At 46.6% G+C, this 25,787-nt stretch overlaps 1 protein-coding gene across 1 annotated transcript in view; it reads right to left on the bottom strand.

The window, feature by feature from the left end:
- Window positions 1–6,499: 6,499 nt before the first annotated feature.
- LOC147117672 (uncharacterized) overlaps window positions 6,500–25,787 on the bottom strand; it is a 33,697-nt gene continuing 14,409 nt past the window's right edge. Inside the window, exons 3-9 of the mRNA XM_085988857.1 lie at window positions 20,852–20,985; window positions 19,597–19,746; window positions 19,463–19,490; window positions 14,704–14,751; window positions 14,556–14,594; window positions 10,057–10,114; window positions 6,500–8,784 (exon numbers count right to left, since the gene is read on the bottom strand). Coding sequence (XP_085844983.1) covers window positions 8,736–8,784; window positions 10,057–10,114; window positions 14,556–14,594; window positions 14,704–14,751; window positions 19,463–19,490; window positions 19,597–19,746; window positions 20,852–20,985 — 506 coding nt within the window. The 3' untranslated portion in view covers window positions 6,500–8,735. The remainder of the gene's footprint in view (window positions 8,785–10,056; window positions 10,115–14,555; window positions 14,595–14,703; window positions 14,752–19,462; window positions 19,491–19,596; window positions 19,747–20,851; window positions 20,986–25,787) is intronic.

Raw genomic sequence — 25,787 nt, 5'->3', positions numbered from 1 at the left:
TCTTTGCCTCCCGACTCGATCCAAAACTTCTGGCGGTGTGGTGTATAATTTGCCTCTGTCGATGTCGGCAAAGTCAAATTCGTAAAATTGTCTAAACATACGGGTTAACAGGACCTGGTATAATTGTTCCGTTTCTTTGGGACACCACTCCGGCAATCTTACCTCAGTGAGATTTAAAATCACTGAGGCCACCGCGTAGTGTACCCCTTGGTACAGCACCTGACCGGTGGGTACCAATACTAAACCGTTCCCGGGTCCCTTGGTGGTGGCTGGGCACCCTCCTTTCTGGGCTAGTGCCACCGGAAGCGTGGGCAGGGGCTTGCGTGGGCGGGTGATGAGTTCAGTGGCGTTCACCGGAATAGGGGAGTATGGGGCTCCGCACGCTCGAGTGCTGACATCCCATCTCATCCCCTTCCCTTCATCCTGCCACTGCCTCTGGAAGAAGATGGACACGCCCTTGGGGCAGACGTGTCTCGAACCCCACATACAGACATATATTCCCTCATCTGGTTCCCACCATTTGTCCCAACACACACGTAATTGTCCGTGAGTTCCCGTAATAGTCCGATGGGTATTATTACCCAGTCGCTCCCACTCGACCGTAGAGTTTCTCATGTCCTTTCCCAGCTTTCGTAGCCACCACCATCGCCTTAGTGGTACGTTCCCATTGCACACCAGACAAATCCTCTTTCCCACGGTGACGCTGACTCTGGGCGCAAGGATCCTCACTCGAGGGCACGTTAACGAAGTCTCTTGGTAGGCAAAACCGAAGTTGCTGGAATATTCCGTGGAATTTGTTCCCAACCAACCTGGCCATCTCCCTTGGTGGAAGTAGGTGGCGGTTTCCTCAACCTCTCGCTTCCCCGTCCCATCCGTTGCGATGGGGGCCGTGTCCCCGGAGCATCCGAAAATGATGACGTCCTTGGTGCGGCCTCGGTAGGCCCACCCACACCCGATCGCCATGAACGCGATGAAAATCCTTTCCATCATATCCCAGGTTTCTGTAACCAACAAAATGGTGTAGCCGGGCTCCCGATAGGTGCTGGCCTAAATTAATTGGACGCGCGGGTTCCTGGACCCCGCTCCCTAACAAACACACATACCGGGCAGACCTCAAAATTGTACTCTTAACACCATATACTTTACATTCCTTAAAACTATGACCATAATTACCTAACTTAACTTATGTACAGCGCCGCCCTCCGTGGGGCGGCTTTCCGAATCCCTATGAGGCCTGTCGTGTGCCACACCCTGCGGTGGGGCTGCATTGATCTTTGGCTTTGATCCCCCGCAGCCTGTCGCTGCTGAACGGGGATCATGCCTTCCTGGGGCTGCTCTAAACCGTGGTTGGGAAGGATGGGGAGAATCTGGCCAAAATTTTCTGGGCTGTGGCGCTCGAGCCGACCTACGAGGGGCTGCTTTGGGTCGGGCTCCCGGGGCCGATGGACCGGGGGTTGGGACTGTTACCGTCACAGCCTGTGGTTCCTCCACAGCTGCCGGCTCCAGCTCCCCTTCCTCAGGCTCCACCCCCCCGGGGTCGGGATCTGTGGCTTCTGACTCCACCTCACCTGTCCCTACAGGTAGTGGGTCTCCGCCCCCATTCCCTACCTCCCCCAAGCTTGAGTCGAGGGCGGGATCGTCGCCCTCTGACTCTTCCTCCTCCATGACTGGGTCTAAGGCGGGGTCGAGCTGTTCGTGCTCTCTCCTGCCTAAATCCCATTCAAGAGATGAGACCTCCCACTCCAATGGGATGGCCTCTCCCTTTACGCAGGCTACGGTACCAGCCTGTGTGGTCTGTGACTCTGTTACAGGCTGAGGATCTTTGTTCTCCGACCTGGTTCCCTTTGATGGCCCTTGTGCACCCGATTTAAATAGTTTACACTGGTTGATGTGAAACCATTTGGTACGTCGGGGCGTTTTCACTGCATAAACCATGGGGCTGGCCTTGTCCACAATGCTGTAGGGCCCCATGTACAGTGGTTCAAAACTCCCTACCCTGGCGTAGTTTCGGACCATGACCTGGTCTCCGACTACCCACTCTTGTTGTTTCCGAGGTTCCAACAACAGTTTATTTCCCTGGTGCTGTCTTCCCATGTTCCCAGTCGCCTGCCCATAAATCTGTCTCAGGCGCTCCAAGAGGGTTTGGGCGAATTTGTCCCGTTTCACCTCTCGGAGCTGGCCCTCAGTGAGCACCGGGGCTAGCACATGGGTGGGTGTTCGCATGATCCTTCCAGTCATTAACTCGTGCGGGGAATACCCCGTGCTTTTGGACTGGCTGGCTCGGATCCCCATGAGGACTAAAGGTAGGACCTCCGCCCATTTCTGGGGCGAGCCCATTGTCTCTTTCCTCAGCTTTTCCTTGAGGGTCCGATTCATACGCTCAACAATCCCGGATGACTGGGGATTGTATGCTACGTGCCACTTTCCCTCAATGCCCAAGAGCATGAGGGCATTCTGCATTACTTGACCGGTGAACTGACTCCCCTGGTCGGACTCTACAAAACGGGGGAGTCCCCACCGTGAGAACACTTCTCGAATCAAGATCTTAGCAGTACCCAGTGCCGTAGCTGTTCTGCACGGGAAGGCTTCTACCCATTTGGTGAACACGTCTACCAAGACAAGGCAGTACTTATAGCCTCCCTGGGCGGCGGGCAGGGGCCCTATGTAGTCGACCTGAATCGACTGCCATGGTCCCTCTACCCTCCTGATGTGCCCCATGGGCACCTTCCTTTTGTGGGGGTCTGGGTTGTTAGCAGCACACACAAGACAGCTTGCGCAGAACTCGCGGACATCGTCCCGAAGTCCCGGCCACCATCCCGCCTGCTCCACCCGTTGCCAGGTGACCTCAGGTCCGGGGTGTCCCGCTCCTGGGCCAATTGCAGGAATTCCCTCCGGTGCTGCTGCGGCACAACCCACTGCTCCTCTCGGAACAGCATACCTTCTTTGACTGAGGGCTGCCGTACTGTACGGACCTTCTACCTGTTTGCCCTCTGTGATGGCTTTTAGGACTGCTTTTAGGGCGGGATCCAGGGTTTGGACGGTCTTTAGGTCTGGGGGCGGTGTCACCCGTGTTCCCGGGAATTCCCTCCCTGCCTTGGATCGCCGCCACGGGTCCGGGTTCGTATGGGTCCCAGAGAATGCCGTTGCGGGCACCCTCCCTGGCTAGCGCATCCGCCTGCTGGTTGCCCTGACTGCGGGGTTCTGTGGTGGAGTGAGCCTTCACCTTATGGATGAACACCTCTCCTTTCTCCCCCACAGCTGCTAGGATCTTCTCCAGCAAGGGCTTAACTGTTAAAGGCCGCCCGTCCGCGGAGGTGTACCCGCGTCGGGACCAGATGGCGAGGTACTCTGTACACGAATTGCACGTGAACATGCTGTCTGAGCAAATCGTGTATGGGGTTGGGAAAATCTCGGGGTGGGTAACCACGTACGCCACTGCGGACAGTTCAGCCTGCTGCGCGCTCATAGTGCTGGGGAGCTTAATTGCCAGGGCAATGTTTGTCGCAGGGTCATAAACTCCACACCGTGAGTTGCTTGCCGTCAGCTACAGTGCTAGAACCGTCTACGTAGATCTCGCGGCCTGTGGGATGTATCCCGGCCCGTAAACCTATGTTAACTTCCCATACCCCTTCTACGGAGCATTGATGGACTGTCCCGGGATATGCCATATTGGCTGCGAGCCTTGGCGCGCAGAGGCCTTTAACTTTTAGATCCATCTGGGAAAGGAGGGTCCAGCGCGCAATCCGAGCGCTGCTTACGGTCCCATCCTTAATCCTCCCATCCAGAAGCATCTTCGTGGGGGTGTGATGGGTGAGGAGCGTAATGGGAGAGGTCCCTGTGAAGATCACTGATCTGTTCACAGCCCAATGCGTGGCCAGGAGATGCCGTTCGCAATTGGAGAAACTCCTCTCCACATCCGTGAGCACCCTGGAGGAATAAACTACTGGTCTTAGCTTGCCGTGCCGCTCTTGGAGCAGCACTGCGCTCAGGCTGTCCCCACTAGTGGCTACCTCCAGAAAGAACTCCTCTCCCCCATCTATGGCCCCTAGGGCTGGCGCGGTCTGCAGATCTCTTTTCAACTTCTCGAACGCCGCCTGGCACCCCTTGTCCCAAGACCACTCGACTCCCTTGTGTAAGAGTCGAAGTAGCGGGGCCGCTGTGGCAGCATAGTCCTCGATGAAATCTCTGCAGTACCCGGTCAATCCCAAAAAGGACCTTACACCCATTACTGTGTTGGGAATCGGCAGATCTTGTATAGATTCCCACCTGGCCTTATCTATGGCTCTTTCTCCCTCGCGGATGGCCAGACCCAGGAATTTGACTTCCTGCTGGCCGATCTGGGCTTTCTTTGGGTTTACTTTGAAACCCTTCCTTTCGAACAGTTCCAACAATTCGGCTAACAGTGAGCCGTGCTGCTCCCTTGTATCTGTGAACAGGAGTAAGTCGTCCACATACTGCACTATCTGGTTGGGCTGGCTGAACTCTTTCAAACTCCCCGCCATGCACTGATGGAAAATGCTGGGGCTGTTGTGAAAACCCTGTGGTAAGCAGTTCCAAGTGTACTGTTGCCCTTTGAATGTGAAGGCAAACTTGTACTGGTCCTCCCGCCGCAGCGGAATGGACCAAAAACCGTTCGAGATGTCCAGCACTGTGAATGTGGTCGCCGATGCTGGAATACTCCCTATTAAGTCTGCAACTGCTGCTACCGTGGGCGCGCAGGCCGGGATATTACTATTGAGGACTCTGTAGTCCACCGTGGCTCTCCACGAATTGTCCGGTTTCTTTACCGGCCATAATGGGGAGTTTACGTGGGTGGCTATCGTCCTCAACACGCCCTGCTGTACCAATGAAGATATTGCTGTCTCCATGTCGGGTTCTGCCTCCTTGGGGAAATTATACTGCTTTTGGGGTCGGATCATGGGGTCCCCGTCTACGCTGACTTCGAACCCAGTGACTCTCCCGCAGTCGTGCTTGTGGGTGGCGAACGCGGTCAGATTTTCTGACACACACGCCTGCAAGTCCGTTGGGACGTTTGTTATCATGAGCTCGAGATCGTAACCTCCTGACGGCTTCATAGTGCACAGGGTCCCCTTTTCTTCCTTCCCCGGGATTACGACTACCTTACCTAAACCGCCCTCGGCTCCCCAGAGACAGTGATTTCTCAGGTCCACGAAGATCCCGTGTTCCACCAAGAAATCAGCCCCGAGGATGCCTTTCCCCCCCCCCTCATTCCACTTCAATAGGATGCACGTCCATGTGGTGTGGAGTGCTCCCAACTGAATGGAGAGCGGGAGGGAGTACGCGCCAGCCTGTTCTTTACCTGTGAAACCCGCTACTAAATATGGAGCCTGGGCGGACAGAGGTGAGGCAAAAGTTTGTCCGTGTGGATCACGGTACACGAAGCTCCCGTATCCAACAGGTAACTACCCCTTTGTTTCTCCACCTCCATCTCCACCACAGGTCTTCTCCAAGCGTCATAGCGGAGTGGACACAAGTAGACGGGCTGCGCGGGCGTCAGTCATTTAGGTGTTTCGGCTGGGGTCTCGGGGGCGATAGGGCTGTTAGCAACCGCTACCCTCCCCTGCCAGGTCATCAGAGACCGCATAGTCTCCAAGACTGACTCGATCGCAGCGGGGTCCACAACCGCACCACCCCCTTTAGTCGGGGCAGAGGCTACGGTATATGGACTTTCAATCCATAGTTATACTCTTTTGGAACAGTTTTATCTCCCGCCAAATCATAGTCCTGTCTTTGTATTAATTTTGGCGGGCAGAAATCTCTGCAGGGGCGCTTTGTCTTGTAACGGAGCCGGTGATAACTTAAACTGGCCTTCCTGGCCGATAATGTCTTTTAATGTCTTTTGCATTGTCACCGCGGCTCGGTTCGCATATTGATCGGTCCGGAGATTTTCCTTGATGGCTGCTAAACGGTTTTTCCTTTGTACAATAAATGGGTATGAGTGATTTTGCATTGTCCACCCATATCTAGATGGGCCCCATCCTGTACTTGTAATCCATTGAATATGTATGCTGTTCCTCTGAGTTTCGGTTCCCAGATACTGGCTTTCGCGGGCTCACTGTCTTCAATCCACAAGCCTGTCTGGCTTGCAGTAACAGAAATAAAATGGTTCAGAAACTGATCACGGGGCCTGGTGGCCATTTTGTATGCCCTTTTTTCAAAGGTTTTTCTGTGCAAGCTTACTTTGGTCAATAAACAGTCTTATTTTATCCAGTTTTTTCTTGCGTGATTTTTGCTGAAAATTGCGAATCTTACAGTTGGACTGCGTCATCGACATCTGCCCTTGTTGCCAGTAGGCTCCCGAGGTATGGAAAGTGGTCCACGTTGTCCAAGGCCTTGGAAAATTTGCCCATGGACGAAAAGGTCGCGCTCAAAGGAGTTTGTGGCCCGCTCAGTACAAAACAATTAGAGGGAACATTGATCCTTACAAAATATCCCCAAAAAGGAATGCAAAATTATAGCAGTGTAGAATAACATTGCCTTCCATCAAATGCTACTTTTATAAATATAATTTACAATTTAACACTTTTTAAAAAAAAATAGGTTTATCAAACTAGGTTTTTTTTACATGTAGGCCTAGAGTTTCCGCTTGTCCTGGAATCGGCCAACCCAGGGTAAAAGATAGAGGAATTTTAAGCCCAAGTTAGGTCGAGCGTAACTCGCTGGCCCCGCCCACAGAACTAGCCACGAAACCAGATGGAAATAATGAGCGTGGCAAGTTTCCACCGATTGTGCCTGTGTGAGGAGGCTCTTCAAATTAAGCTTCTTTTTCTTAGGCTCAAAGGCACTAGTTGGCATGTTTTTAAAAAATTTAAATATTAAATATTTAATTTACTAAAAAACTGACGGTACACCAATAAAACTAGTAAATGGTTCAGTACGGTTTTTTTAAAGTAATTTTCAGTGATTTAGAATCAGGTTACTCACAGATGGTGGAAGAGACACCAATTATAAATCACGGCTAGAAATTCACCTCCTTTGCACCTCCCCTTAGTGCCTCTGGGGGGTGATAACTGGGACACTACTGGCTTTGCGACCATGCGCAGCGATAGTACCGACCCCCGCGTAATTGACGCCCAGGTTTGCGGTGGCGGTGGTAACCACTAGCACCATGATCTCCTGCGCCCAGATTGTAACGTCATCTGGTTACACAGCGTCCCGGATCTGAACTTCGGTTCCACCCCCTGCAGCATTAGTTAGAGAGGCCGGCTGCTTGGGGAGTGATATTTAAAGGTAAGGCCGATTGTGTCAATGAAAAATTTGTTTTCACCCCTTGTTGTTTTTTCAACGTTTGCCTGTGCCGCGATTGATCAGCACGGCACTGTTAGTGCTTGGGGCTGATCATCGTGGATCTCAGCTGCCGTTGACAATGAGGGACCTCGTTTCAATGCAGAGCCTGCAGCAATGGCCCTTCCCTTTAAGGGAGGGAAGGAGCCTCCTCTCCCGGCAGCGCTGCGCCGCTACCGCCCCTCTTGCCGAACTTTAGCACTCCAAGGGAAGTGGTAGCTTGATTTAGCGAAACATTTTCTTCCTGGAGCACTAACGCTGAAGTTTGCGTTAGATTCACTGGCCTAGAGCTCGGTGCTACTTTTTCGTTACTGTTAAAGTTATTGCCCCAAACCGGGCGATACTCAATTTCTCCCCCCTTATTTTTTGCGATAAAACCATTTTCATCTGTATTACTAAAACTGCACTAGGTTTCCACTCAAATAAATCAATTAATATTTTTAATGCAAGGGAAAAATAAACAATTACGTTATATTACGCTGTCCAATTGCGGTGGTGCATGGAAGAGATTAGGGGCTAGAAATTCCGTATTACCCCGTTTGGGGCGCTAAATTTTCAAAAGTTGATAAAGTAGCGCCAGGCGTTAATCCTTCTCTCCTGCCGGGAACTTCAGCTTTAGCGTTCCAAGAGGGAAGTGGGGCACTAAATCTAGCGTTACCACTGTTCTTGGGGCGCTAAAGTGTGTGAGAGGGCCGGTAGCGGTAGAGTGCTGACGAATGTTCAAAGGGAAGGGCCAATGATGGGATGCAAGATTCTTCCTTGTATTTCTGTGGGGCCTCGGGACCTGCGCGACTTGCATTACAGCCCCAAGCACTAAGAGAGTGGAGGGCTGAGTAATCGAGCATCAATCAGACGTGAAAAACATTAAGCAGGCACCAGACTGGTGCGAAGAATAAAGTTTGCCCTACCTGACCACCACAGCCTTTAAATATTGCTCCCCAAGTGGCCAGCCAAGGTGACAACGCCTCCTGCTGCTGCCGTTGTTGACACCTGGCGATGCAGCAGGGGGCGGGAGCGAATATCAGATCCAGGGCGGTAACGAGGCGCTGCGTGCCTGATAACGTCACAATCTACAGGGCGCAACAGAGCGAGGCAGTAAGTGTTACCGCCAGCACAAAAACGGCCAGGAAAGTTCGCGGGCATCGGTGAATTTGTCGCATCCGGTCGGTAACCCCTTAGCGCCCAGTTACCGCCCGCTGCAGGCGCAAACACGGTGAATTTCTCCCCAAGGTTTGTGATTATGCAAATGACTTTGAACAGAAACTTGAACCATAATTTCACTTTGGAAAAGTAGTGCAATTTGTGCCCAAAGCAGAAACTCTACCCCATAAAATTTGTGTGTAGTTTTAAAGTTACTACATTAAATAAAAACAAATCCCTTCACATAAATATTTCCTATACTTTTTCTATGCCACTGAGTTTTGTTTCAATCATCCGATCGCCTCGTTATCTGTTTCTCTTCTGGTTCTCTTGCATTGCCTAAAAAATGCAAAGTAAATAGGTTATAATAAATTATGATGTGAATCCATTCTATAAGTTGTATTTATTTATAATGACTATCTTTGGTCCACAATAGTAACCGCATTGCCGGGCCAATTATGTGAGGCTCTGCAAGGATTCAGCGATATGATTCCTGCCCGATCCCGTGCCCTGGCTTGTTCATTCCATGGTGGAGTCATTAGCTATTCGGGATAGAAAATCTGGTCTTATTGCCAAATGTTAGCCACTGAACACAAAACAATTTTCATTTATTCACCAACTCGCTGGTGAGTTTCAATACTGATGTAACCAGTCCACTAATACTCCCAGGTCCCATTTCCCAAGCGTTTATCACTACTTAATTCAAACCACTCGAGTCTTGCATTATTTCTTCCAACACAATGGCCTAGGAAATGGATTGTTCTGCACCTGTTTAACAGGCATAAAACAGGCACCTAAGAGCCCAATATGACGGGCTACGTGTGCACAGTCATTCTGCACCAGAAGTGCACCACACGTCATATTGGTTAGGGCTTCACCACAGGGATCCAAGGTGCACACCTGTAACAGGCGGTAAGCCCTATACATATGCAAATAGGGAACCCAACACCAGTTCCAGGCTTCTTTGGAAAATTGCACACTTCGTTTCTTCAGGCACTTAGCGGCCAAACCAGTGGTTCTTAAAGGGACCGCTGGACGCTGCCACCCGAGGGGTTATGTCTTAACAGTTTCACTTACCTTATTGTGGAACCAGGAGCAGCAGGAATGCACCTCTCCCAAGTGCAGGCAACATCCCCCCACCAACCAGCCCTCAGCCGACAACCAATCTGGCTGAATTCGCTCCCGCATCATGCCAGTGAACCACATTTGCCGTGGTCCTGCCGCCAGCCTCATTAGGCATGTTCAGCGTGCACAGCACCGGGAATGTGCTCCGATTCGGAGCCTCTTCCGCCTGGAGGATATCCCGGGGATTCTGTTGCGGCTCACCACAATTTGTTGTCAGAAATGAATGGCTAGTAAATCATGGGGAGCGTGTGCCCCTCAATTCTTAATATAAAGTCCCTGCATCTGAGGCTCCCCACCAGGAGGGAGATTTTATAACAAATCGGCTTTTATAGCTATCTGAAGTCATTATTCATGCACTAGTGACCAATAGCCCAGAATTAAATATGTCTCAAGACCGATAACAATTTAGAACTCTTCAGATGTAGTCTTCCAAAAAGGAAGAAAATGTAAACGTTCAAAATATTAGGTGCTCAAAGTCCCACTCACCTTTTTAAGCAGAAAAAAAGCACTACTAGAACTGCAATCCCAAGAAATATGCCAAAACCTAAAGAAAAATGATTAGAGATTATTATAATAAAACTAACAGGTTGTTTTGGTGTCAGGGTTCCTTGATCACTATATGCACACACATGCAAGAAGCTTGATGTCACCTACAAAAGAACTTGCACTTATTTAGTGCCTTTCACATCCTCAGACATCCCAAAATGTTGCACAGTCAATTAAGTACTTTTGAAGTGTCATCACTTATTATACAGGCACATGGCAGCCAATTTGCACAAAGCAAGGCCCCGCAAATAGCAATGAGATAAATTAGCAGATCATTTGTTTTGGTGGTGTTGGTTGAGGGATAAATGTGGCCAGGATACTGAGAGAATTTGCTTGCTCTTATTCAAATAGTGCCATGGGTTCTTTCACGTCCACCTGCGAGAGTAGACGGCGCCTCAGTTTAACATCTCATCCGAAAGGTGGCACGTCAGACAGTGCAACATTCTCTCAGTACTGCACTGCAGTGTCAGCCGGGATTATGTGCTCAAGTCTCTGGAATGGTACTTGGACCCACAACAGCTGATGGTTGGCTAAAGGTGCTATTTGAAATGAGGTTGGAATTGAGCACATTGTTAATTCATTTGAATCTAACTATGCTACACTTCTCTAGGAGCATTCGAGGTTGGTACTGGATGCCATTAATATCCCCTCACCTTTACGAGCACATATTAAGCTCCACACAAGCCTCCTCCCACCTGACTTCATCTCACCCTATCAGCATTTCCATCTATTCCTTTCTCCCTCATGTACTTATCTAGCTTCCCCTTAAATCCATCTATGCTATTCGCCTCAACTACTTCTTGTGGTAGCAAGTTCCACATTCTAACCATTCTCTGGATAAAGATTTATTAGTAACTATCTTATATTTATATTAACATCTTCTCTAAATCTACCCTATTGAACCTCTTTGTAATTTTAAAGACCTCGATCTGGTCACCGCTCCATCTTATCTTTTCTAGAGAAAAGAGCCCAGCATATTCAATCTTTCCCGATAGTTGTACCCTATCAGTTCCGGTATCATCCTTTAAAATCATTTTTGCACTTTCGCCAGTGCTTCTATATCCTTTTTGTAATATGGAGACCAGAACTGTGTGCAGTACTCCAAGGTTCTTTATAAATTAAACATAAAACTTTGATTCTATTCCTCTAGAAATGAACCCCAGTGCTTTGGTTGCACTTTCTAATGGCTTTTTAACCTGTGTTGCTACTTCTGATACAGCACAGAAGGAGTCCATTTGGGCCACCGTACTTGTGCCGGCTCTTTGAAAGAGCTATCCAATTAGTCCCATTCCTCTGCCCTTTCCCCTTAGCCCTGCAAATTTTCCCCTTCAAGTATTTATCCAATTCCCTTTTGAAAGTAATTATTGAATCTGCTTCCATCACGTTTGCAGGCAGTGGATTCCAGGTCATAACTCGCTGCACAAAAAAACTCATCTCGCCTCTGGTTCTTTTGCCAATTACCTTAAACCTGTGTCCTCTGGTTACTGACCCTCCTGCTACTGGAAACAGTTTCTCCTTATTTACTCAATCAAAACCCTTCATGATTTTGAACATCTCTATCAAACCTCTCCTTAACCTTCTCTGCTCGAAGGAGAACAACCCAAGCTTCTCTAGTCCCGCCATGTAACTGAAGTCCCACATTTCTGGTACCATTCTAGTAAATCTCCTCTAGTCTCTCTCCAAAGCCTTGACATCCTTTCAAAAGTGTGGTGCCCAGAATGGAATACAATACTCTATCTAGGGCCTAAATCAGTGATTTACAAAGGTTTAGCATAAATTCCTTGCTTTTGTACTCTATGGGCTGGATTTTCATTGAGGAGGCGGGTAGGAGGCGGGACTACAACCTTCGGGGTTGTAGTCCCGCCTCCATCGAGTTGTAGCTAACCCATGCGATTTTGACTTGATTGACCTTGTTGAGTCCACCCAGCGGGCTCAGCAGGCCAATTAAGGGCCACCCAGCAACAGGTGATGTCACAGATTGATATTACATCTGTCAAGACCTTTTGACAGATGAAATATCAGCGTTTGACAGCTGTTTGAAGCTGTCAAACACTGACAATCTGTACTCCAAGTTAATTCCTTCCTCTCAGGGTGAATTAGAGATCTCCCCGGAACAGAAAGCTGAATGCTGCAATTTTTGACAGATCACGGCCATTCTGCTTTCTGTGTCGGTGAGATGAAGGACTCCCGAGACCTGAAGGAAGGAAGGCTGTAAAGGTAAGTAAAGCTTCTTTAAACACACCAAACACACTTACCTCTGCACTCATGCACCCATCACTCACCTGAACACTGACATCTCGAACCCTCCAAGTCCTTCAGCCCGACGGCCCGCCTCGCTAACTTGGCGTGGTTTGGAGCTGTCGGGAATCCCACACTTCAGGGATAAAAATAGCGATTAGGCTAAAAGCTGCCTGTTAACTACCTGTTAACAGGCAATTAATTGGCACTAATCCCCTTCCCGCCTCGGGGAGGCGGGTCCCAGTGTGGATTGGGTACCCGCCTCTTTTGAAACTGGCATGGAGGCGGGTTGGGGGGCGGGATGGGTTCGTGCCCCCCGATTTTGGGATTTTTACCCCCCACACGCCTCCAATCCCGCCTCCACGGCCCAATGAAAATCCTGCCCTATGCCTCTGTTTATAAAGCCAAGGATCCCGTAGGCTTTTTAAAACAACCTTCTCAACTAGTCCTGCCACCTTCAAAGCTTTGTGTACGTATACCCCCAGGTGTCTCTGTTCCTACATCCCCTTTAAAATTGTACCATTTAGTTTATATTCCCTCTCCACATTCTTCCTACCAAAATGCATCACTTCACATTTCTCTGCATTAAATTTCATCTGTCATGTGTCTGCCCATTTCACCAGTCTATGTCCTTCTGAGGTCTGCTACTAGCCTTCTCACAGTTGACTACTTTTCCTAGTTTCCAAGAGCACAATTGATTTGTGAATTTGCACCCCTAGATCCATTTGTGTCTCTACCCCATTTAGACTCTTATTTTCCAAGGAGTAGATGGCCTTCCTCCTACCAAAATGCACCACCTCATATTTATCTATATTGAAATTAATTTGCCATTTACAGGCCTATACTACATGTTTGTTAATGTCGTCTTGTACTTTGTTGCCGTCTTGATCGGTATTAGCTATACCCCCCCAATTGGTGACTCTAATAAGAGCACTAAAAGTAACGCAAATCTGTGTGGATTATCGGACCTGCAAGAGTGCTGCTCAACCAGCTGAAAAGTTTAATTGGCTTATACAGCACTGTGAAATATTCCAACGGTGTAGTGCACAAATTTTGCGAGAAGAAAAAAAAGTAGAGAGAGAGCGGCAGAGCGAGCTGGGCAGAGCGCAGAAGACTTAACCAAGATAAAGATCTGAAGATCAGAGATGAGGTAAGGACATGGGAAGTAATCTCTCTGGGGCACAGGGGAATAGCCACGAATGCCCAGGGGGGCGAAGAAGCAGGCATGGGACATCAGACAGTCAATACCATTGAGAAGATTTGAAGAAAAGTGCCAAGGTGAAAAAATGAGAATGAGGGTGAATAAATGTAGTTATTAAACAAGGAGAGTCCTACAGATGTAGGAAAAGCGTCCAGTCCTTAAATCGGATGCACAGACCTCCACGGCCAAATCTCCCATCAAGCAAGACTCTGTACTAGGCTCATAATTTTAGGGCTTATAACATAGCTATTAACATTTAATCTACCATTTGTCTCTCTCCTTGCTTAACGGATCCTATTAGGGCTATATTAGCCTAGTGGTTATAGTAGTGAACTAACAATCCAGTGGCCATGATTTCAAATCCCACCATTGTGGAATTGAATTCAATAAATCTGGTCATTTGTGAGCTAACAAAGCAAAATTACCATGAAAGCTACTGGATTGTTGTAAAATCCCAACTGGTTCACCAATATCTTTCAAGGAGAGATCTACCACCCCATCTCAGTCTGGCCTACACATGAACCCAGTGTTGTTCAATCTCATGTCTTCAGGGCAAGGATGGATGGGTAATAAATACTGCCTTGCCAATGGCACCCACATCCGAAGAACAAAAATGAAGTTATCCAAATTCTACATGTCGACTTTTATTGCTCATTCCATTTTAATATCATCCACAAACTTGACAATCTTACCATTGATTTTAGAATCCAGGTTATTTATCTGAATCAGAAACAACAGAGGTCCAAACACTGACCCTTAGGGAACTCTAAATTTGCACATGCAACTTAAATTGATGCTTAACAAGTCCATAATAAGCCAAAAAAAAACATTAACACACATTAAACTGGGTTGTCCTTACAGGCATTTTGGGAACGGGGCGGGTGCTCCATTTTCATCAACACACCAAAGTACCATACATTGATACACATAGCACAGCGATTAGCAGCAACACACAGAATGCTTTAATCTTACTTTTATAAACACTAGGATTTAGATTTACCTATATGTATATGCTTCTCCAATTTTGGTATTTTAGATTCTGCATGGAAAGAAGACAAAAAAATGCACGATTAAACACGAATGGAAAACAACATAAGCAAGTACAAGGAATACAGTAGGCTGCCCAGAAATAATTGCAAAGAAGTTACCTGGAGTAACTGCTGTCAGGTTTGGAAAAGGTACCAGCTCCTTAATATCTACCATATAAAAGGAAAGATTATTATTTTTGGACTTAATAATACCTTTGATTAGTGAATTCAGAAAAACCAAGTAGTAATTTGTGTAGATGCACTTCAACTCAATATCTTGATTTCCTTCTAAACTGTCTTAAATAACTTTTCCTCCTTCCTTCCCTTTAGTTACCAAGAAGAGAAAGAAATTGCTTAGAGATAAAGAAAGAACTTCCGTTTATGTTGTGCCTTTCACATTTTTAGGCGTCAGTGGTAGAACTCACCTCAGAGTCAGAAGGCTATGCGTTCAAGCCCCACTCCAGAAACTTGAGCACATAAATCGAGGCTGACACTCTAGCACAGTATAGAGGGAGTGCTGCAATGTTGGAGGTGACTGCCTTCTGATAAAAAGGTTAAACTGAGGCCCCGTCTTCCCTCAGGTGGATGCAAAAGCTCCCATGGCACTATTCAAAGTGCGTGGTCATTCTTCCAGTGTCTGACCAACATTTATTTCTCAACTAACATCTCTAAAACAGATGATCTGGACATTGTCAAATTACAGTTTTGGGACATGGCTGTGCACAAATTGGTGCCGTGTTTCCTACAGTCTAACAGTGACTACATTTCTAAAGTACTTAATTAGCGGTAAAAAAAAGGATGTGAAAGATGCTGCAGAGATTCAAGTTCTTTCTTTTCTTTCTAATGCATCGCCAAGTACTTCTTCTTTCATATGGTAGTAGCAAAGCAAATCAAATGTCAATATCTTAAGTTGGATATCCAGGCCAAAGCTTCCGGTGTAACAGTGTGGATATCTTGTAGGCTGCCTGCGAATTTCCTCTGAGGGCAGTGCTCAATGATGGGCTCCAGGGTCTGATCAGGAGCTCCACAGTCACATGATGGGGATGCTTTAATCTTCCATCTATGGAGAAGGTGGCAGCATCTACCATGACTAGTTCTGAGGCGGTTGATGGTTGTCCACTGTTTGCAAGGAAGGTTTGATCCTTCAGGTTGTATTGTGGGGTCCTCTATAAAGGAATCCATTCCATATGTCGCAGTTCTTCCAAGTATTTCGCCATCGGTGATCAAGGCTGAGGGGAGATCGCTGAAGGGCTTCGGCGACAGTCCAAAATGGCCTTCTAGATTTGAGACGGGTTGGTGGTAGATTGTTCAAGTCGGCCTGGATCGGCATGTTGTAGCAGTTGTATTCTCTGGAGACTGCATATTCCTGGCGTAGGTGTGGTGGTGCGCAGCAAGAACCCATAAACAGCAAATGAGTTGAGTGACCAATTAATCAGTTTTTGTTTATGTTGGTTGAGGGAGGAATGTTGGCAAGGAGATGAGGAGAACTCCCAACTCTTCTTTGAATAATACCATCATGGCATATTTTATGTTCACCTGAAAAGGTAGCACCTCCAACAATGCAGCACTTCCTCAGTACTACACTGGAGCTTAGGTCACGTGTTTAAATCCTGGAATAGTTCTAGAATGCATAACCATCTAACTCAAAGTAAGAATGCTACCAACTGAGCCATACTGCAGCTATGGATGTGACAGAATCAGTAATCGAGTTATCCCAAAGCCCAGCTCCATGGAGGTGGAGGGTCACCCAAGTCCCAAAGACTCCAACTGACAATTCAGCATGGAATAAAATACATTGAGTTTTTGGGAGATGGAAGAGGAAGGGATGCGAGGGAGGTCCTGTGGCACCCGAGGCGGACTGCATGCACCTGCTATTACAAACACATCCCTGTTGAAAGAACAGGCACAGTTATCTGGAACTGTTGGAGGAGAACTGCCTTCACAGGCCAAGGTTCATTAGGGAAGCAGTGACAGACTTGTGCCACCAGCTGACAACCTCCACCACACAGCACAGCCAGTGGCAGTCAAGGTCACAACACTCCTGAACTTTTAATGACTCCAGTTCTTTCCAAGCCACTTCAGTGGACATCTGCAATATCAGTAAATACAGAGTGCACCAATGCATCAAGCAGGCCTTATTCACCAGCGAAAACAGCTTCATCACTTTCCTGATGGTAAGCAACAATTGAATGAGAGGGCACTACAATCTTTTCAGGTCTACAAACTGCAAGGGGTTCCAATGCATCAATGTCCAAGTGGTCAGTGACTAGCAAGTTAGGATCATGACGCTCAATAACCACTTCCCGAGCAGCCGTCAGACTTCATTTATTTTAATGCAATCCCCTGCATCTGGTTTATTTGAAGGGGAAGGCAAACTGTATGAATGGCCCCTAGGAGACCAAGCCATCTTCAGCCCTGGTAAATGACTTGCGAGAACCACAGACAAAAGGACTATGCATCTACTATAGTGATAATAGAACAAACCACTCGTATCTTGGAGCAGCATTTCATATGCTTATACAGATTAGGTAGTGAACTAGCAGCACGGCTTCACCAGGGTCTCCAAGATCACCATTGTTAGCATATTACAGAACGTTGCCAAAGACATCTAACCATGGAGGACAAGGTCCAGCTGCAGGCAAGGCCATATCAGGACAACAACAATGAAGCACCGTAGCAGCCTTGAGGAATAGTACGTCAGGCTCTCAGGAGAGATTCACTTGCGTGTCTCAATCACCCAATTAACGAACCATTTTGATCCACACAACACACCATCTCCAACACTGTCTTCTACACCATCAACTACGATGGTGGTCCATTCCTTGATTTGTTGCTACTTATTGTGCACCATCTAAAGAAACTTTCTGGTCAAAGTTCAAATAAACTTATTTGCCTACATGCCTTTTACTATTCCTTTCCCACTGTTTTCCAGTGACCGTGTTACTGTGCCTCTTCTAGAGCCTATACTACTACTATCCACAAGTGCTCCCCCAGTGGATCGGAGTAAGTGATGCGCTTGTCAGTGATAAACACTTGGAATTGAGGTGCCGCTTATGCTGGGTCATGACATGGCCCTGCAACTGATTCCACCACACTGGTTACTGCCTGGTCCTGTACTGCCCAGAGACTCTTGGGGGGGGGGGGGGGGGGGGGGGGTTAACTTTTATCATTACCGCCTGGGAAGTAAACTGACAAAGTGGCTCGCTCGCCCTTAGAACCAGACAGATTTTTATTCCAATTTTGTTTCATTCAACTAGGCAATCTACCTTACCACCAAAGTGGTGAAGACAAATTTACTCCTCTGCTTCCTGGCTCAATATTCTTGCTGTCTCCACATTATTATTTCCCTGATGGGTACTTTGTGCGATCCGGATACTTTATGCCATAAAATCATTTTTGCAATTTTGCACATTTCACCGCTTGCTTTAAAACAGCAGCTGCAGCCTTTAACTTTAAAGAAAGAACTTGCATTTATACAGCGTCTTTCACAACCTCAGGACATTCTAAAGTGCTTTACAGCCAATGAAGTACTTTTGAAATGTAGTCACCGTTGCAATGTAGGAAACATAGTTGTCAATTTGCACACAGCAAAGTCCCACAAACAGCAGTGCGGTAATGAGCAGATAATCTGTTTCTTTAGGTGTTGCTTGATGGATAAATAGTTGCAGTACAACGGAAGAACGCCCTTCCTCTTCTTCAAATAGTGCAGTTGGATCATTTACATCCACCCGAGAGGGCAGACAGACCCCGCCACAGATGCTTCTTGACCTGCTGAGTATTTCCAGCAATTTCTGTTTAAACCTTAGTTTAATGTCTTAGCTGAAAGATAGCATCTTGAACAGTGCAGCGCCCCCTCAGTACTCCACTGAAGTGCCAGCCTAGATTACATACTAAAGTCCCTGGAGCGGGGATTGAACCAATGACCTTGTGACTCAGAGGCAAGCATGCCATCACTGAGCCAAGGCTGACACCTTATTGCAGCAGTGCATAAAATGCCTCCACAAGTACTTGCAATGATTATTAAAAGTAGTAGGATTTGAGAGTTATCACACGATTGGACGTGCTTTGCTCGGAGGTATAAACCCTTCACTCTCTCATTTATAAGACTAATGGCAATCATTTGAGCAAGCTCCAACTCCACTTGCATTTCAAGCTCTGGTCAAGTTACACAGATCATTTTTGGACAACATTTCAAACTTTTACACTATACAGCATGTATACATGTAGTCACACCCTAGTTAAACACAGTAAATCACAGAGAAATTAAATATACAAGTGATTGCAAAAAAACAGAAAGACTCTTTGGCCTGGATTTCCTGTTCAGATGCTGCCAGTTCCACTAGTTACCTGGGGGTGTTCAATTCAACTTCCTGGCCCCATGATTTGAAATTTGAAACAATATTATCCCTCTTCATTGGCTGGCAGCCTTGCGACAAGGTAGCCGGCTTCCAATGCCTATCTCGACCAATATCTCTCCCTCCACACAGCGCAATCCCTGCCAGGGAGTTGCCTAAAAATCACAAACGATCATGGCCATGGAATATGGTCCAGGGCACATCCTTACAGCAGCCGGAGATACAGTTGGGAATCCCTGTTGTAGTTTAGTTCGTCATGGTTATTTAAATTGTCTTTTCTTTCGCCACATCTGATTTATATTCATAAAAAAGTACAATCTCATTAAGCAGCGATATGCTGATAGGGTGAGATGAAGTATGGTGGGAGGAGGCTCGTGTGGAGCATAAAAACCAGCATGGACCAGATGGGCCGAATGGCCTGTTTCTGTGCTGTAAATTCTATACAAAATATAATCTGTCTAATATTTAGTATTTTGCTGCTATTTCAAATTTTGTCAGCGGTGCAAATTCAAACAGATACTTACCTCTGAAGAGAAAGACGGTCTCATTTACCTAAATTTATATTTAAAAAAAAACATAATTAGAACAGAACAAATTACTGAATATTAAAATTGTCAAACTAAATATAATTTTCTGAGTTTTCCACCTCTAATCTTACCTTGTCATCTTTTATGCATCTGCATGTATATTTTACTAAAATATATTTTAATGAAGTGCAATTAAGCTGCATCTCATGTTGCAGTAGCTTTATGCAAGGCTCAATACAATTTAATTGTTTGCCTTTCTCCAAAATAGCAATGGGTCTATTCTGTGGAAAGAAAAAAAAGCCAATACTGAATATGTTTTATTTCCTGAAATGAAATCCAGTTATAAATTATTTCTTGCAAATGGTATTCAAATTTACTATGAAACCCCTTTCATGTCCTGAGGCCGTCACAAATTGCTTTACAGTCAATGAATTACTTATGTAAAACGTTATGTTTTTATTTAATAAATACTACAGACTGACTGCTGCCATCGAACCAGTAGCTGCTGTCAACGACCAGAAGCTATGTTGTTTTAAGTACTAATTAAAGTATAATAATGTTGCAGGGGGAGGATTGCACAGATTTATTTGTTCAGAACGTGAGCTCCATGTGAACAGAAAAAAGAAAGTTAATAAAAATGGATGTTTCTTGACGCAGATTTTCTTTTCCTGACACGGCTCTGTTCGGCAGTAGCGAGGCCGCTCAGTGCAAAAGAGGGGCCTGTAGGTTCTTGTTCGGGGCTTGAGGCCTACAGTGGGTGTTTACAAAGTCTTCCACTGGTTCCATTGTTCCCCTGCGCTCCGCCGCTTCCACCCCGCTCCAGAATCGTCTCTCCGCCATCTGTCTCCATCACCCGACTGGCGGTAATGCACACTCGCATAACCAGCATCAGGACCCGCACCAGGCCCCTGCAGTATTTATTGGGCCTATTCTATCGCTGGGAGTGTTCGGGGTAAAAAATACTGCCATTTTCAAACTGCGCATGCGCAACGGCTTCAACTTCATTGGCAGCAGTCACTGTCTAATTATTAAATAAATTAAATAGTATGCATGTAAACATGGCAACCAATTAGTGCACAAGGTCCCACAGACAGCAACTGAAAGAATCACCAGATCACTTTTTTTGGTGACGTGGGTTGAGGAAGGAATGTTAGATGGGACACTGGGAGAGCTCCCTCCTCTTCCTTGAATAGCACAGAGAGATCTTTTACGCCCACCTGAAGAGGCAGACAACAAATTTGGGCCTAGCCTAACCTTAGGTTCAGGATGAACAAGAAAAGCTGCACTGACAAACCCGCCAGAGGAAATTTCAGCTCAAAGTGCATCTTTGTTTTCTATTAGATATTGAACATGTGGGAGCCTCTAGGGCAAGATTCTAAAACTTACATCCACATCCCATTCTTTTTCTTCATGCCATCCATCTGGGCAGCCATGGATATTTTTAGTCTCAATTCTACATTCATTTCCAACACGAATGATTGGGTAAGTTTTCTCTGGAGTTGTTTCTGATGCAGCAGTATCTGTAAATTGAAAGCACTACATAAGAACTTAAAGCAGTGTACAGATTCTACGCAGACTTGATGGGTCGAACGCCTTGTTTCGGTGCTGTAACAGGCTGTCATTTTTTAACTTTATTATATGTGCGCCCAATACAGATTTAAAATATAACCCGTATTGTTAATTTAACGTGCTAGCTTTGTTCGGTTTTAAGCCCATCTTTATGTCAGCATGGATATCAAAGTGAATTTCTGCATCATACAGTACAACTGTTGGCACCATTACTGCAGTTTTATTGCATTTGATCAATGGGAAAATGTGGCCCTAAATTTCCTGAGCTGTTGCACCAGGAAACCACTATAACTTGGGCAGGAAATGTTGGGTTACTGTTCCTTTTTTTCTGTCCCCACTGGAAGTGGGCAGGCATATGATCACAATATGCAAATGAGGAAAGTGCATCATACAACACATCTACTCACCAATTTCACCTTGCAATGTTGACCAGAAGGGATACTTGTGTGTTCCTAGCATTCAGTGTTGCCAAGGACTCGCAGGGGGGGGTGGGTAGTTTAAATTTTAAGTGACCAGCTTCCCCAGAGTAAGTAACATTATGAATAACTGGGCACTTTAAAAAAAGTTAATTCCGAGACCATCAGAGGTCCTCTCCACACACCCTAGACGTAGGTGCCCAGTAGTGCTACAAATGGCCCCATCGCCCAGGCAAAATCTTTAACTGTTCCTGACCCCAGGAAATGAGCTGGTGTCAGGGGCACAACCAAGGGGGTGGGCAGAAATCCTATCCTGTCCAAGATCAGCAGACATTGTGGTGGACAGGAAATTAACGGCCTTTATAGTTTACAATTTTAAAGGGGGTGCAGGAACAGAGACACCAGGTAGCAGGACAAGTTGAGAAGTCTGTTAAAAAAGCTTGTGGGATCCTTGGCTTTAATAATAGAGGCAGAGAGTACCAAAGCAAGGAAGTTATTATACTTATAAACCTATATAAAACACTAGTTAGGCCTCAGCTGGAGTATTGTATTTAATGTTGGGCACTGTTACGTCCGTGAATAATTGAGACACGGACAGCAGGAGTGAACAAAGTAAGTCCTTACTGGTGGAAGTCAATAGTGAAACTAAAAACACAGAGGCTCAATAGCGCCTTTTATACAGGGGTGGTCACTGCCGGTACTGCAGTCTGAGACCAGTTATTCTCTTAAAAGGTACATACACAACAATTCCTCCCCTTTTAGATAAACAGTACATAACATTCATTTAACAACTAAATGATAACTAGTTACAATCACAATTACTGTTGCTGGATACATTGGTTAAGTTTAAGCAATTATAAGTTCAGTCTTTGAGGAGGCTTCCTGATTCTGTCTGGATAACGCCTCTTTGGGGTATCAGGTTCTTCTGGCAATGTTGAGTCAGGATCAATGTCGTTGTTTGGTTCATCTGCTTCCAATATTACCGGTTCTGCGGTAGCTGCAATTGGAACATCGATTTCATTACCAGGTGTATCAGGTCGTGGTGTGGAGTTGACGTTTTCCCGTGACTCTAGAATCTGGTCAGCATGGCGTCTTACAATGCTCTCCCCAACGTCCACGGTATACATGAGAGGTCCTTGTCGTGTACAAATCGTTCCTGGCTGCCATTTCTCAGTGCGGTAGTCCCGGGCCAAAACTGGTTGACCTATCTTAAAACTCCTGGTCGGCCTTTCATTCATATTCTGAAACTGCCTGTTCTCCACATCTCTTCGGACATTTGGCTTAACCAAATCCAAGCGGCATCGTAGTCTTCGATTGAAGAACATCATGGCTGGAGTTTGGTTGGTAACCGCATGTGTCGCAAACAAGAAGTTGTCCACCTTGTGTTGTAGGGGTATATCTTCATTACACATTGCCTTGATAGCCTTCTTGAATGTTTGGACAAACCTCTCGGCCAATCCATTAGTGGCTGGATGATATGGGGCAGATGTGTAATGCTTAACACCATTGTTCTTTAAGAACCTCCGGAACTCTTCAGACACAAACTGTGGTCCATTGTCAGAGCAAATCTGTTCAGGCAGCCCATTCCTGGCGAATATTGTTCATAAAACTGTGATAGTTTTTTCTGTGGTGGTTGAGGACATTTTTATTACCTCTGGCCACTTTGAATGTGCATCCACCGCAATTAAAAACATCGAGTCCATGAAGGGACCAGCAAAATCAATGTGCACCCTTTGCCATGGAGATGAGGGCCACTCCCATGGATGCAGAGGAGCTTGTGGTGGGGCGTTTTGGACCTTCTGGCATCCTGCACAGCTCTTGGTCATCTCTTCGATTTCTCTATCGATTCCCGGCCACCACACAAACGCTCTGGCTAAGTTCTTCATTTTTACCCCACCCAGATGACCCTCATGAAGCTCATTGAGCACTCTATCCGTCAACTTAGGTGGAATTACTACTCTGGATCCACACATCAAGGTTCCTCTGCACACTGACAGCTGTTCTCTTCTCGGCGAGAATGCTGGCGGCAGTGGTTCGCCATGTGCTGGCCATCCCTTCACCGTTAAATCATAGACCCGTGATAGTGTCGGGTCATTCCGTGTTTCCTTTTCTATGTTTGCATTCGTCACAGGGAGACATTCGACTATAGTCGAGTGGAATAACTCCATTGGATCCACTGCAAGGTCTTCTTCTTCCACCGTCAGCAACGGTAGATGTGACAATCCATCAGCATTTCCATGCTGTTTAGTTCCTTTGTACTCGATGTCATATTGGTGTGCCCCTAGGAAAAGGGACCATCTCTGCAGCCGCTGTGCTGTCATTATCGGTACGCCCTTCTGAGGGTTGAAAATGGAGACAAGAGGTTGATGATCGGTTAGTAGAGTAAATTTTTGACCGTGCAGATAGTGATTGAACTTCTTCACCCCCCACACTAGGCTGAGGGCCTCGCTGTCAATCTGGGCGTAGTTACGCTCGGCAGAAGTTAACGAGCGTGACGCAAAAGCTATCGGCCTCTCTAAACCATCAAGGAATTTATGTGACAGTACCGCCCCAATGCCGTAGGGAGACGCATCACACGCCAGCCTGATCGGCAGTGCTGGGTTGTAGTGAGCCAATACTTCCCTTGAAGTGATTAAGTCCTTACTCTTCTGAAAAGCACGCTTACAATCATCGCTCCATTTCCATGCTACCCCCGTCCGTAGCAGAATTGTTGACAAATTCGGCAAAAACTTATGATAGTAATTCACCAATCCGAGGAATGACCTCAGTTGCGACACATTTTCAGGCGCTGGGGCCTTAACAACCGCTTCAATTTTGTCAGGGGACTTATGTAACCCCTCTTCATCAATCACGTGGCCACAATACGATATTTGTTTCTTAAAAAATTCGCGCTTGGGGCGGTTGGCTCGCAGCCCATGTTCCCGTAGTCTAGTGAGCACCTGTTCTAGGTTGTTAAGGTGTTCACTGTCATCTTCACCTGTCACTAGGATGTCGTCCAAGTAACACTGAGTCCCCGGAATCCCTTGCAGGACTTGTTCCATCGCTCTTTGCCATATCGCCGGAGCCGATGCTACTCCGAATACCAATCGATGATACTGGTAAAGACCTTTGTGAGTGTTTATCGTGAGATACTTCCTGGAGGACTCCTCAACCTCCATCTGCAAATATGCTTGTGCTAGGTCAATTTTTGTAAAACACTTCCCTCCAGACAGTGAGGCAAATATGTCTTCTATCCTTGGAAGAGGATATTGTACTGTGTGAAGGACCGGGTTCACCGTCACCTTGAAATCCCCACAGATGCGAATCTTCCTTGGCTCTGGACAGTCTCTCCTGCAAGTTTCCAATCCGACGATTTGGAGGGCGGTTACCCACGGTCGACGCCCGTTTCTCGAGTTTCTTTGGATTTTTTTTTTTTCTTTCTTCTGGCTTCGACCTTCAATAACGTTGTCTGAGGTGCTGCCGAGTTGCAGGTAAGTTCGTTTCTTACTCGTCGCCAGTGTTACGTCCGTGAATAATTGAGACACGGACAGCAGGAGTGAACAAAGTAAGTCTTTACTGGTGGAAGTCAATAGTGAAACTAAAAACAGAGACTCAATAGCGCCTTTTATACAGGGGTGGTCACTGCCGGTACTGCAGTCTGAGACCAGTTATTCTCTTAAAGGTACATACACAACAGGCACCACACTTTAGGAAGAATGTCAAGGCCAAGAGAGGGTGCAGAACAATGTTCTCTCAAATTTAATTTTGTACTGAGTGGGCCACAAACTCCTTCAAGTCCGAGGGCAAATTTTGCAACAGCAACCACTTAAAAGCATATATACAGTAATGCCATATTGTCACTGTAGTGTATGTGCCTTTAAGTCAGAACTACTTTTACAGCTCCTGTATACTGTAGTACCGGCAGTGACCACACCGGTATATAAGCTTTGCGCATGCCTCTGTATCCCCAGTCCTGAGACTACCCTCCTCCAGTAAAGACCTGTTTATTGTTGATGTACAGCATCCGTGTGATTATTTAATAACAGCATATCCTCTGAATCACGGATCCAACAGTGGCGACGAGTGTCGATTCGAATCTACCTGCAACATAAAAAAAAAGTCTACCCCAAAGGAAAAATAAGGGTGAAAGTGACATATAAAGGCCAGGAAATACCTAAAATGGATATATATGTATTGCCAGATGGAGGACCACCACTGCTAGGACATGAATGGATCCGGAAGATACAATTAGATTGGCATTCCATACAGGCACTGAAGGTTGAGGCCAAAAAGGATGACGACGTCACACCTGGACGACTGTCAAAAATGCTAACCGACGCAAAAGAAGTGTTCCAGGA

The sequence above is a fragment of the Somniosus microcephalus genome, chromosome 5 (genome assembly GCF_052327205.1).
Source record: "Somniosus microcephalus isolate GS21.2 chromosome 5, FLI_Smic_1.0, whole genome shotgun sequence".
In the NCBI taxonomy this organism is placed as follows: Eukaryota; Metazoa; Chordata; class Chondrichthyes; order Squaliformes; family Somniosidae; genus Somniosus; species Somniosus microcephalus.
The sequence above is the reverse complement of the archived record's forward strand: the minus strand, read 5'-3'. Positions and strand labels throughout refer to the sequence as shown.